Genomic DNA, 12,901 nt, shown 5'->3' with positions numbered 1-12,901 from the left:
CAGGCACAGGGTGTGACTGCCGGGGTGTCCTGTGCAGGGCCAGCAGGATTCCATCATCCTGATGGCTCTCTTCCAGCTCACCATAGTTTGTGGTTCTGTGACCAACACCTTGATTTACTGCATCCTTAAAGCTTGTTCGTTCACGGGCGTCTTTGACTGGATGCTGGCTGCTGCCTCTTCATCTAATTAGGCTTGAAAGTATACCATGATCTTAGATCAAAGAAGATCCTGGCTTAAGATAATCTCGACACATTCCACATTTTGCTAGACCACGGTGGGTGGAAACAGCATCTAGCCCAGAGCCCTCCGGCTCCCGATGCCTTAGAAAGGCACTGAAAACCCCCGAGCCTGGCCCGTTCTCCCGGCCGAGCGCTGCCCGCCTCCCTGAGGGCGGTGCTGCCCCGCGCGAGGCCCGCCGGGAAGCGGCGCGCGCCGCCATGGCGCTGGCGGAGGAGGCGCTGCGGCGGCAGCTGGGCAAGGTGCGCGCGCCCGCGGGGAGCTGAGGGGAGGGGGCGCGGGCGGTGCTGAGGGAGGGGAGGGCGGAGGGAGCCGGCGGCAGGGGAAGCGCGGGGCCGGGAGCCCGGTGGTGTCCTGGGGGCGGCTGCCGAGGGACTCCTGTCCCGTCCCTTTGCACCTTCGCATCCCGGTGTCTGCGCTGTCCTAATACAGCCGAGCTTTAAGTTGCGCCACGCATCAGTTTACCCCCCTGGTTCACGCCACGCCTCACGACTCAAACCTTACTCTTCACTCATCGGAAATCCATAACTTTGTTTTTTTGGGGTTTTTTGTGGGGGTTTTTTGGTCTTTTTTTTTTAATATTTTTGTGGCATTCCCCGCGTTAGCGCCTCCACGCCTCAGGAGCACAGGCGCGTTGTTGTAACATCACTCTCAGCGTTTTAATTCCCACGTGGGAAACTGAGGGGGTGTATTTAGGCATCGGGCATGCCGAATAATTTTGGGTGCGAAATGAGGAAGGTCTGTATGTGAGTCACCCCGTAAATGCTGTGGTCTTTAGAGGAGGACAAACTGCTTGATAGGAATGTTTTGTATTATGAGTAGAAGGAGACCAGCTAGGGAAAGCTGACTTTGGTTTCACAACCAGATATACCAACGCCTCCAAAATGCATTAAGTGTAGGTTGTGTAGACATTCACAGTTAGGGAACGTTGGATTCTTTTTATTGTTTCTTTTGCATGACTTTCAGAATCCAGCGATGGGGGGAAGCTGACTGAAAGGTGTTTTTTGTCAGTAGCTCTGTTTTTCTGTAGGCAGTAGAAAATAACTGTGCCATGCCCACAGCTGTCACATTGCTGCTGGGGCAGCAAACCGAAGAGAAATTCGATTTTAGCTACTGTTTTGTGACAATTATTCCAGGGCAGTGAGCAGCTCTTTAGCCACTGTCAGGCAGCAGTTTTGTTTACTTAGGCAAGGGTTCCAAAAAACCAGCATCAAGTTGCCTAAAGGAGGAGCAGAGGCTCTAATCTAGGAAATGGAAAATACTCTTTGTAACTTTGGGATGTGGGAGGATGCAAATCTCTTGGTATTGGACTGGCTGGGGACCTTCTTAGGCAGAAGTAATTAATTTTCTCAGCTCTCAAGGACAGCTGAAAAAGGAAAAAAAATCCTAGAGGCTAATTACTTACACATTTGACACATTTGTGGAAAGTGACATATTAGTAAACTCTTCTAAAATGTGCGCAGGTGGACCTGAGTTTAACTCTGTCTGTAAGAAAATAACTTCCTTTTCCTAAGAGGTTCATATTCTTATGTTCTTTTTAATATGTACGGAGGGGACTAAGGTTTACTAAGCTTCTGCTCACACAGCTGTAAAGGGGAAGAAATGGTATATAAGGAGTGACGTTCAGAATTTCAACAGCAGACCTGCAATAGCTTCAAAGCTTTTGGAATCAAGTCTTTTTGATAATTTATTTCGCATCAAAACTATTTATAGTACTAAAAGTAATTATTACCTTCCCCTTGTGTTTCTGCCTTCTATAGTGTCCTTTTCCCTAACTCTCAGACAGAAGCCTTTGAAGTGAAACTTTTTTCCTTATTTTTTCCTCCCCCTTTGCAGTACAAGTTCAGAGACCTGACCATAGAAGAGCTGAAGGATGTTAGCAAGACCTACCCCAACTTCACCTTCTCCATGAACACATACAGTAAGAAGTGATACAGTAACTCTGAACTATTTGTGGGCGTTCTTACTTGCCATAAATGCAGGCTGTGTGTAATAGAATGTGAACATATTTCTGTTGTGTTCCTGTCTTTATGTTGACTTGCAGTAAAACTTCTCAGGCCATGTTACTGCTCCTGAATGCTCTTCCAAGGATGCAAACATAGAAAAGCCTTGGCAACTCATTTACTTCATCTTACCTCAACTTGTCAGTAATTATAGAAGATTGATACTTTAAATTCTTTATATGTAACAGCTTTTCCCCATATTTCATTATTGTATAGAAAGTATTTTGATAGCTTTAGCTTACAGAGTGTGCCTTCCAGAATCCATCAGCCTGACTGGAAATTCCCACAACATCAGCATTACACAGGACAAAAGGTTTTCAGACTAATGATGTGCTTAGTTGTACCAATGGGATTTGTGTTAAAATTTCATTAAGAAAGTATTTTAAAAGGTTGGGGGGACCTTAGTAATATTCTAACCTTAGTTCTTTCAGGAGAAGTGCATTTGATTTCTAAAGAAAAATCACTGTTGGATATTTGTAGTTGTGGATGGGCTTGCTATGCCAGGATTGAAAGGAGTTAATTTTTTTAAACTACGTTTTTAATTTCAGCCTTCAAGGATGGATCCCAGAAGGACCTCCTGAATTTTAGTGGCACTGTTCCAGTGAAATATGGTAAGATAAATCAAATGTAATTTTCTTGGCAGTTATGAATCTAAATGTAGAATGTGTTGGGTTCTGCCTCTTAACAGTTCACTGTGCAGTGTCTTCAAAGGGGACTAGAAAATATTTTGTTTGAATTGGCAGAAGTCACTTCTACTGCAGAAAGAGGTGCACAGATGCTGAAATAAGGTGTTGTTAATTAAATAAGTAAATTAACTATTTTAAAAATAGTGTTGTTTGAGACCGTGTTGGCAAAATCTTTGATGCTAATGGAGCTTGTGTGAACTCTCTGAGACCTACACTTGTATAGACAGTGTCCAAAAATAACTTGTAGGCAATTTTTTATTTTCAACTTAAAGCCTTTGGAGTCTGATGCAAAGCTCTTTATAGATGCTTTTTTGCAGTAGGTGTTAAGTCGTAAAATAAGTATGAAATACATGTATGATTTCTTTGCTGGGGAAAGGGGACAGGTTGGCTGAGAGAGGACCCTGGGAAGCAAAAGAGCAACAGAACTTTATATAAAGAAAGGCACAATAAGTAACATTTCAAGTTGGTCTGGTTTTATTAATTACCCTAAGTAATATAAATATTTTCCAGTGTGAATCTGGAAGTGCTCTGTCAGGCTTTTTTCCTTTGTTACTACAAAGTGTGAATTACATCACTCACAAACTGGTCTTAAGTGCCTCTTGTCAGTGCAGGAGTTATGAATGGCTTTTATTTCAGCAGGCAGTTCCTATAACATCCCTGTCCGGCTGTGGATCCTGGATTCCCATCCCTTTGCTCCGCCCCTTTGCTTCCTGAAGCCGACGGCAAGCATGGGCATTGCGGTGGGGAAACACGTGGATGCCCGGGGCAGGATCTATTTGCCCTACCTGCAGAACTGGAGCCATGTAAGAGGTGGGGTGGCTGACAGGGAGGGAGGCATTTGGGAATACTGCAGGGTGTCATCTGGAGCTTTCAGGCAGTCTGAGGCTGCTAAAGGCAGTGGGGAGTAATTCTAGTGAAAAAGGAAGAACTGATTCTTTACAAAGCAATGTAAACCTCGTGATACTTTGTTGCTGTCCCAGTTCAGGATCCCTCAGGAAAGTTCAGTGGAAGTTTCTGCCTTTTGTGTATGTCTCTTTTGGCAGAACTCTGAAACAGCACAGAGATTCAAAAGTCAGTGCTGTTGATAAATGATTTTATGCACTGTATTAAATTACTCATTTAAATATGACTGCCAGGCCAATGAAAATTATTTAATGAATGCCAACTTTTTGAAATGAATGGGCATGTAAAATGTATTTTACATTATTGATACAGAAATTCCTAAGGGAACTTCTGCTAACTTCACAGTGTGTTTTGCCTGGAGGAGAACTGAGATGCCAGAACTCTGGACAGTTGAGCTCATCTAAGAAGACTGAACTAACTTCTCTTTAGCTAGGATTTGTCTCTTTTATAATATTGGATGTGGCTATATCAAAGGCTTCCATATATTCAATGGATGCCTTCAAAAACCACTAGCACTGGTAATTTCAATTTTAGAATTCATTTTGTTAAATTCCTCATACTCCTATTTGGAAAGTATCTTCTCAAAGTGATACTTTTCTGTCCCTTAGGTGTTTGTTTAAATGTTAAGAGTGTCAGTATTTATAATTTGATTAAATTTTGTGTGGCTCTGGCAGTTCATAGCTGACACCACTACATGAAATGGCTGTTCAGCTGTTTTGTCTTCTGTTTGTCTGCTGTATTTCAGCCTAAATCAACTCTCACTGGATTAATCAAGGAAATGATTGCAAAGTTTGAGGAAGAGCTCCCTTTGTACTCACTGTCATCTTCTGATGCAGCCAGGCAATCAGAACTTCTCTCCTATATTGCAAAGATTACTGAAGGTGGGGATGTTTTCATGGACTTGTTTCTAATGTTCTTATAAAATGTATTCACTTACTGTCATTACCTGATGTCACAAAGAAACCTACATGGTTCATATATTACAAATTTTATGGCCATGGTCTGTATGCACACCTGTAACAGGAGCAAAGGGAGTGCTGGTTTTGTGGTCTCAGTGTTCAGCTTCTTGCTATTGTCATGCTTGTGTATTTCTACTTAGTGAAAAAAACATTCCTGTCTAGAGAGGAATATTTGTTTTACACCCTGCAAGTTGTGATGGGTTTTCTGTGTGCTCAGTCTTGACTGCTATTTTGAAAAAGTAACTTGATTAAACTCTGGCACAACCACGATCCTTTATGAAGCAGCAATACTTGTATTGATACAGTGTGGACCAGCAGCCAAGTTTGTGGTTTTCTTTTAATTGCAGGAGAGACTGACATGAAATCAAGGAGTAAAACTGGAAGCAGAAATGAAGGATGTTTTAACAAAATTACTGTTGTTGGAGCTGGAGATCTTGGCGTTGCATGTGTACTAGCTGTTGCAGCAAAGGTACATAATTATTAAAAATAGCAAGAGACCTGATTAAGAGAAAGGATTCCAATCTAACTCTAAGGAATACCTCATCACTTTTAACAACTGTTACTGCATAGGTCATTTGTCTCTTCAGTTAACTTAAGACACACAGAGGTGTTCATTTTCTGCCCCGGTTTCTCAGTCAGCTTTTTTAATTCAAAGGGTTGAGTATTGAATTCACTTACTTTGAAAATCCCTAAAGGATTCTTGTCTCAGCAGTAGCCTTTTACAACTGGCATCTCCTAGTTCCCTGCAAAAGGATAATCTGTAGATTGGCTGTGCTTCATCACAGCTGTATGTTAGGTACAACAGTGACAGTATATTTTAACAGTCTTTTTTAGCAACAGTAATTTTTGACTTCCCAAAAATAATTTAGGAAGTCTAGCTGGAAAAAACACATTACAAAACAAATGAAAAACTCACAAAACTAAGTCCTTTTCCTTGTGTTTTGGCAGTAATTTTGACCAGTAATTTTGTTTGATTTGTACACAGTACAGCAAACAATGAAATGGGAAGAATTTTGGTTTTTATTCCTCCCTCCCACACAAACGAGTTTTGTTTTGGTTTGTCTGTATTCTGATCTGTATTATTTTTATTCATACAGGATGTTGCAGACAAGGTGGTTCTTTTGGATCTTTCTGAAGGTGCAGCAAAAGGAGGCACCATGGATTTGGAGATTTTTGCTGTGCCAAATGTGGAGATCAGCAAAGGTATGAGATGTTGTGTCTGGAGCAGGAGTGGGTGCTGTGCTGTGTGTGCTTGTGCTCATTGTAACAAGAGCAGGACACCTGGGGAGATACAGTGGCACATGGGCTGTCTTTATTTAAGTCTGTACTTGCAGGTGAGAGGCTGATGCTGAAATTGGACTCATGCAGAAATACACAGAAGCCAAGCTGGAATTTCTGTGTCATGGGCAGAGGGAGAGAGGGAAAAGGGGAAAAAATATTTGCATGGGAATTAGTGAAGGCTGTGAAAGCAGGCTGATAAATAAAGGTGTGTTTCAAAGTGCTGCTTTCCTAGCTTGGTGTTCATTAAACATGCACATGGCCAATAGTGAGTTCTTGATCTCTATCACTGCACACTCACACAATGAGTTCTTAATAACCTTGTCCTCAGTCAGCTGTGAGCATACAAATCAGCAGAGTCAGTGCCATGTCTCTCTAATTAGTGATTACTTGTAGCCTTTGATGGTTGCAGAGGTTGAGGCCATGCAGCTCAGAAGTTTTCCCAGAGGGAAAGCTGGGGCTGGATTGAGTAACATTCTTCCTTGCTTATGTGTCATATTTCCATTTTCCTTGTACCCTTTGCAAGATGAAATGAGGGGTTTCCTTGTGCTTCTCTTTTAATGTATCTTATTTTGGAGGCAGGGACTAGTTCTGGTTCCACCAGGCATCTTTGTGGCTTATTCTGCAGAAATCTGGCATTTGCCTGCTGTACATTCTTTGATCTTATCTTGCAGGTTTTGCTGCTAGCACAAAAAGGTGTGCTGAACCCTGGTTGTGCAACTGTTCCACAAATCTGTCTGTGCCTCTGTGCTTGCCTGTTGTATGTTTGCCTTTAGCTGTGGTATAAGAAGCTTGGTGGTGTTACAATACTACAAAATGCTTGTATACTGTCACCTGTTTTAATATGCTTATATCTAGTTTTGGGGCAAGCTGGTATTAATTATATCTTGCTTAGTATGGTTTTAATTTGTCAGTGCATTAGACCTCTGCTTTGGCTTCAGCTGGTTACAAAAGTGGTGCAACAGACAAATCACCTTTTCTGTGTCCAGGCTGATCACCTGTGTGGCACTCAGATATTCAAAAATACCTGCCAAGGCAGCTTTGATTTATAAATTCCTGCAGCAAGTGTGGTTGTGTGTTTCTTTGAGCTAATAATTTGTCTTTTATTTGAGTTAATAAATAGACTTTTGGAGTGCCTTTCATGTGTCTACACACCCTTGATTAAGGAATAAGATCAAAAATTATAGAAGAAGCCTCAGATAAAGGAGTAAAAGTTTTTCCCCTTCTTTAACAGATGGAATAAAAATTAAGGAGACTTCTCATGGATATTTTTTCTTTCTTGCCAAGAAAACTTGGAAAAGCTTATCTGTCAAAGCTGTCTAGATGTTTTCTGGTCTCTGCTCTGTAATCTTGGATAAATTGTAGTCTACCTTTTGTGTTTGACACCTATAAAACAGGAAAGCAGCTCTGTGGGAGAGCTGTGTTTCATAGGTGCTGTGGAAGTGCCCTAAATTCCACACTGGGGGATATCAGGGGGACAGGAGGCAAAGAATCCCTAATTAAGCTGGATGCTGGAGTTCAGCCTTTAGAACAGCTCTTGGGTTTGCATCCAAAACTCAGTAGAATGACATAAATGTCAAAATTTTCTTTCTATTTCCAGATTTTTCTGCTTCAGCTGATTCCAAAGTTGTGGTGCTTACAGTGAATTCTCTGGGTAATGCTCAGACTTACCTCGATGTCATACAAAGCAATGTGGATTTGTTCAGAGGAATCATTCCAGCAGTGTCCCACTACAGTCAGAGTGCTGTTCTCCTTGTTGCTTCTCATCCAGGTATGCTGGTCCTCTGCATAAGGTTCTGCCCCTCACCTGGCTTTTCCTCTGGCCTTTTTTAAAAATATGTTACTGCTGAATGCACCTGGTTAGTCACAAATTCTTGCTACTCTGAAAGATGTTTTCCTTTTCAGCTTTGAGCAGGACACTGTCTTTGAGGGTTTTTTCTTTACTGTTACCAAGATAAAAGAAAATAATGTACTTTGTTTTGTGTAACAGGTATGTATTTCTGTGTGTTTCTGTGCATAGTTCCAACCTATGTCTACATCATTAGCATCCATTGGCTGTTGTCACTTGTGAGTTTTATGTGCACATTTCTCCTTGCAGGAAGGATAGATCCATGTGGGTTATGTGCCATATGATCACCATATGATCACATTTACAGGCTACTCAGATACAAAGTATAGCATTAATAGTGAATATTGCAGCTAGATTTTGGTGGAAGGTTTAAATTTCCAGGTCAGTGGTACTGTGAACAAAGACAAAGCAAAATCACTAGTTAGGAAAGGGAAAGAAGTGTGAGCCTCTATCCTGTAATGCATTGAAGACAGCTCTTCTTACTCTCTTACCATTGTTCTTATTTTTTCACTTCTTCCCCACCTGACTTTGTGTTTCAGGTTGAAATAAACCACCAGTATGTTCCCACATGTTTATGCTTTTTCTAAAGTAAAGAAGTCCAGAGTTTTTCATAATGATGATTCAAAAGTTGCAGTTGAGTTGAATATTGAGTGGTCCTTCATTGACAACATGATTTTGTCTTTGACATTTAGTTGAAGTAATGACATTTGTGTCCTGGAAGCTGAGCTCATTTCCCAAAAGCAGAGTCATTGGAGTTGGTGCCAACCTCGATTCAGAGAGATTTCGGTACATTCTAACCAACCTTTTGAAAGCAGAGGTGCTGGCAAAAGATGCCTGGATTATTGGTGAACAGGGAGAAGACAAAGGTAAAGTGATGCTTTTTTATCACCATGAGCATGTAACATCCTGGCAGGGCCTAAGTAACTGAATAATGGAAGAATAATTGAGAAAAGTAATGAAGATAATGAGAAAAGTATTAAGAAGAGTGGTAAATTCTCATTATAATGGCTTTGAGTAATGCACTTGTGGGGTACCAAATCTGTAGACCTGGAGTAGTGGCAAAACTATTTGCCATTTGTCACAGAAAAAAAAATACTACTTGAAACAAACTACAACCTCACATGCTTTTTTTGTTGTTGTTGTTGTTGTTGTTTCTCTTTAGTGCCATCATGGAGCAGCTGGAATGTAGCTGCAAATCAAACAGAAGCAATGGCTGCTCGTAACTCAAGGGAAAAGGTGGCGAACAGGTAGCACCACTGTAACTTTTTTTCCTTCATGTTTAGGCACTTGATTTGGCACTTGTTTACATGTTCTTCAGCTCTTCATGAAGTGGGGAAACCTTGCTCTAAAATGTTCATATACTGAGTTTGTAGGAAATTGTAGGTCAAGTTGTCATTCACTTCTATGGGTCTGTATACAGCCACTGTTTTTCTGAAATGCTTACTGACATTGTGCCTGTGGCAATGTAAGGAGACACCACAATATACAGCAGAATATCAGAGCTGTTTGACTGTGTATTTAAAACAAATACTAGATGAGCCTTCTGGCCCACTTTCCTTAGAGCTTGTGTTGGAAGCATTTGCTTCAAAGTCAAGCACCAGTTTGGATGAATTTAACTGATTTAATTGTCAGTTACACCTCTTGACAGAAAAGAGAAGTGTTATGAGTGTAGAGAAAAAATATTGTAAAGAAATTCTTTTCAGCAATTCTATATCCCATTGTGTTGTTTTCCAAAACAGAGAATCATATTTTTATAGTACGCTTTACCTGACATGGTACACTTAAATCTGTATTTTGGGTATTACATAAAAACCAAAATAGAAAAAATTACAATCTCAACATCACTTTTTTCTCCTTTTCCTGGTTTATGTGTAGAGCTATGGAAGTCCTAAAGGGAAAAGGTCAGAGATCATGGTCTGTTGGGCTCTCAGTTGCTGATTTGGTTGACAGCATTCTGAAAGATAAAAGGAAGGTTCATTCTGTATCCACTCTGGCAAAGGTAAATGTGTTATTAATACCTTTTGGTTGGCACTGTAATTATATTATTTATCCCAGATGTGACCATTAATTTTAGCAGCACAGACATCTCATTGTTCTGAAGTAGTGCTACTGCCATTACTTTCTTCCAACAACAGCTTTCAACTCTAGTCTGAAAATGAGCAAAAATCACTTGCTGTTTTAACCTGAAACCAATAGTAAAAGTGGATTATTCTCCTAAAAGTACAAGTCCAAAGAGAACATACATTTAAAGCTGCTGCCCAGCACCCTGGAATAGCTGGATTTGGCAAATGAAAAGTGAGTTGTGGTTCCAGAGTGCTTACAATTAAATGTAGGCTTTTTTAGGAGCCAAAAGAATTTTTTATCATTTCTGAAAGTATAAAATGCATTTTCTGCCAGCTTTTTATTTGATTAAGTTTGAAACATCTGCTTTTTTACTCTTTAATACTTTCCTTAAGAGGAGAAGATTATGAAACATTAGTTAACTTAAAATTGTAGACTGAATTTTGTTTGAAGTTTCTCCTAAGAGGCTTCACTAAAGCATTAGGACATTCTATATGATTAGAAAACCTATGTAGAAATGTTTATTTGTCACTTCAATTTAGAGCCTTCAGAAGGACAATTTGCATGTTCCTGTGCAGGGAAGTTGAGCTGGCTGCTTATTTAATTGAGTACAAGCACATACCTAATTAAATAATTGTTTCAAGTGAAGTTTTTAATCATTCCTGAACTAAATATAGATACAGAGGAGTCACAAGTCTCTTGAAGTATCTATAGAATGTAAAATGTCCCAGATTACAAAAATAAACTCAATCCACAGTGTCAACTTGAATTATAGGCATATAAGTTTTATAAATTCTCTTGCAGAATCTGTATGGGATCAATATTTGAGAAATTTTCCCCAGTTCTTAGGCTGCATTATTTAATTTATTTTGTTCAGTCCTAAAAGAACTGATACTGTACTATGAAGTGTCCCAGCTTGTTCTAGCTAAGAAATGGTGTTTAGTGGTATAAACTTTGTCTGCATTATAGACATCTATCTATCTTGGGAAAATTCCCCAATTGTGACATGGTTCACAAATTTTTATCTGCATGGTAATATTTTACAGTTTCTATACAGTAACCCACTGCACAGTATCTAAAATAAATAGAATTTGATCTAGCCAAACATGCCATATGTTGGAATATCCTTGCTTAATTAAAATAATCAGGTCATTTTGTGTTATTTTACTCTTTTGTGTAGTTGCAGCATAAATAAGTAATTGTGTGTGTGACAGTGTTCTTTGTGTGTTGTTTCAGGGGTGTTGCAATATAAACAGTGAAGTGTTCCTAAGTCTCCCATGTATTCTTGGAACCAGTGGAGTGATTGAAACGGTCAGACTGGAGGAAGACCCACTGGTGCAGGAGAAACTGCAAAGCAGTGCAGGCTCAATTCATGACCTTCAGCAGCAGCTGAAGCTGTAAGGAAGCACAAGGGAAGCCTCTGTGTCTGCTCACTCAAGCTGGAGATCTGCAAGGCAGAAGAGGTTGCTCCATGTATAAGGATTTCTATAGAAAACAGGAAGCTTTGTTATTTTACTTTCCAAAAGTGCTTTCTCAGTTTAGGTTTAAATAATTTAATACCACACTGTAGGGCAATTTTTTCTTTGTAAAGTGCACTTTTGGTAGCCAAAATGAGGCAGGTAGCACACAAGAATATTTTACCTAAATTCAGGTGGCACTTGCCTGTGGGTTTTGGCTGCCAGTTATAGCCTGATTCTTGGGTTATTCTCAGCTTTTTGCACCTCTTTATGAGGCAAAAGAGAGGGGCTAACCCAGCTCTGCAGAAACTCCGGTGTGCACAGCCCACTTGAACCCTCCCTCATGGCTTTTAAATGCTGTGTCTGAGGCTTGTGTAGGGTACAGGCACACTCCAGCTCCACAGCACTGGGGATGCAGTTCCATAGCTCCATCCTCTGTGGCTGTACATGTTCTTATGTCAAAGGACCTCCAGTGTTTTGCTATTTACTAAGGGGAACGTGGTGTTCACAGTATCCTTTAAACCTGAACTACTGGCTATGGATTTCTGGTCACACTTGATCATGTCTGAAATACTCCAATCATGACTTGCTTGCTTTTATTTTGTGAGGACATTCAGAGCACTAAAGCACCTGCAGTTCTCACTGCACACATGCAGTACTGGAACAGGGGCTCTTCCTGAATGGAGGAGCAGGAGCTGGGCTTCAAATAAAAATAAAAGATAAAATCCAGCAGTTAAACTGCACAGGAGTATCTGCACATTCAGATGTCAAACCAAAGCTGGCTGGGAGCTTTACATCAGCCTCAGGAGAAGGCATCAGAACCTGTAACCCTCTTCCCTGGAGACCAAAGGTGTGATGAAAAAGCAGGATGTGGATTTGTAGATAAAAAACGGATGGTTTTGAGATCAAGAGTTTTTTTGGGTTCTAACCTCTTGATTTACTGCTGGTAAAAGACTGTGTTACTCCTGATTGTACCTCAGCTTCACATGGCAGGCACCTCCACCACCTCCACTCCTGCTGTGTGCAGCTTAGGAACGTCATTCCACGTTTACACTTGGAGGGGTGGCTGGTTGGAAAGTTTACAGATATTGTTGGAAATTTGTTCTGAGCAAAAGTAGTGTCTGTGTCAGAGCAAAAGATCTGATCCTTTGTGCCTTCCAGTTCCATCTCACAAAGAGCCATACATGCAGGGAGTTCTGACTGTATACTGATCTCAGAACTGGATTAAACATAGAAAGAAAAAAAGATCTAAATTACTGAAGGTTATTTTTGTGAATACCCAAATGTCTTTCACTGTAGCGGTTAATGACGGGGCAAAATTAGTGATGGCTGCAGGTAACCAACTTTGCTGCTATGTTTTTTAAAAGCTGTACTTAAAAAGAAAGCTATGAATTTAAGGTTTTACATTCTTTTTCATGGTGGTGTTTCTCATCTGTTGAGCATTTCTTTTCATGCGAATACTCAAGCT

At 40.4% G+C, this 12,901-nt stretch overlaps 1 protein-coding gene across 5 annotated transcripts; it reads left to right on the top strand.

Moving 5' to 3' along the window:
• The first annotated feature begins 419 nt into the window (after window positions 1-419).
• Window positions 420-12,424, top strand: UEVLD (UEV and lactate/malate dehyrogenase domains). Of its 5 annotated transcripts, none has more exons than XM_054275552.1 (12): window positions 420-479; window positions 2,074-2,158; window positions 2,789-2,851; window positions 3,566-3,729; window positions 4,575-4,710; window positions 5,136-5,257; window positions 5,886-5,991; window positions 7,667-7,837; window positions 8,608-8,781; window positions 9,078-9,162; window positions 9,791-9,914; window positions 11,213-12,424. In XM_054275552.1, the coding sequence occupies exons 1-12, from the start codon at window positions 438-440 to the stop codon at window positions 11,375-11,377; spliced, it is 1,437 nt and encodes a 478-aa protein (XP_054131527.1). In that variant the 5' UTR covers window positions 420-437; the 3' UTR covers window positions 11,378-12,424. The 5 variants fall into 5 exon arrangements, with proteins under 5 accessions (XP_054131527.1, XP_054131525.1, XP_054131530.1 ...); XM_054275550.1 differs by having other exon boundaries at window positions 3,563-3,729; XM_054275555.1 differs by lacking the exons at window positions 9,078-9,162; window positions 9,791-9,914; window positions 11,213-12,424 and adding an exon at window positions 7,972-8,056 and having other exon boundaries at window positions 3,563-3,729; window positions 8,608-8,689.
• The last annotated feature ends 477 nt before the right edge of the window (window positions 12,425-12,901 follow it).

Source organism: Melozone crissalis, unplaced genomic scaffold (assembly GCF_028551555.1).
Source record: "Melozone crissalis strain CALT ecotype California unplaced genomic scaffold, PUWL_Pcris_2 ptg000018l_1, whole genome shotgun sequence".
Lineage (NCBI taxonomy): Eukaryota > Metazoa > Chordata > Aves > Passeriformes > Passerellidae > Melozone > Melozone crissalis.
This window is presented reverse-complemented; position numbering and strand designations above follow the sequence as displayed.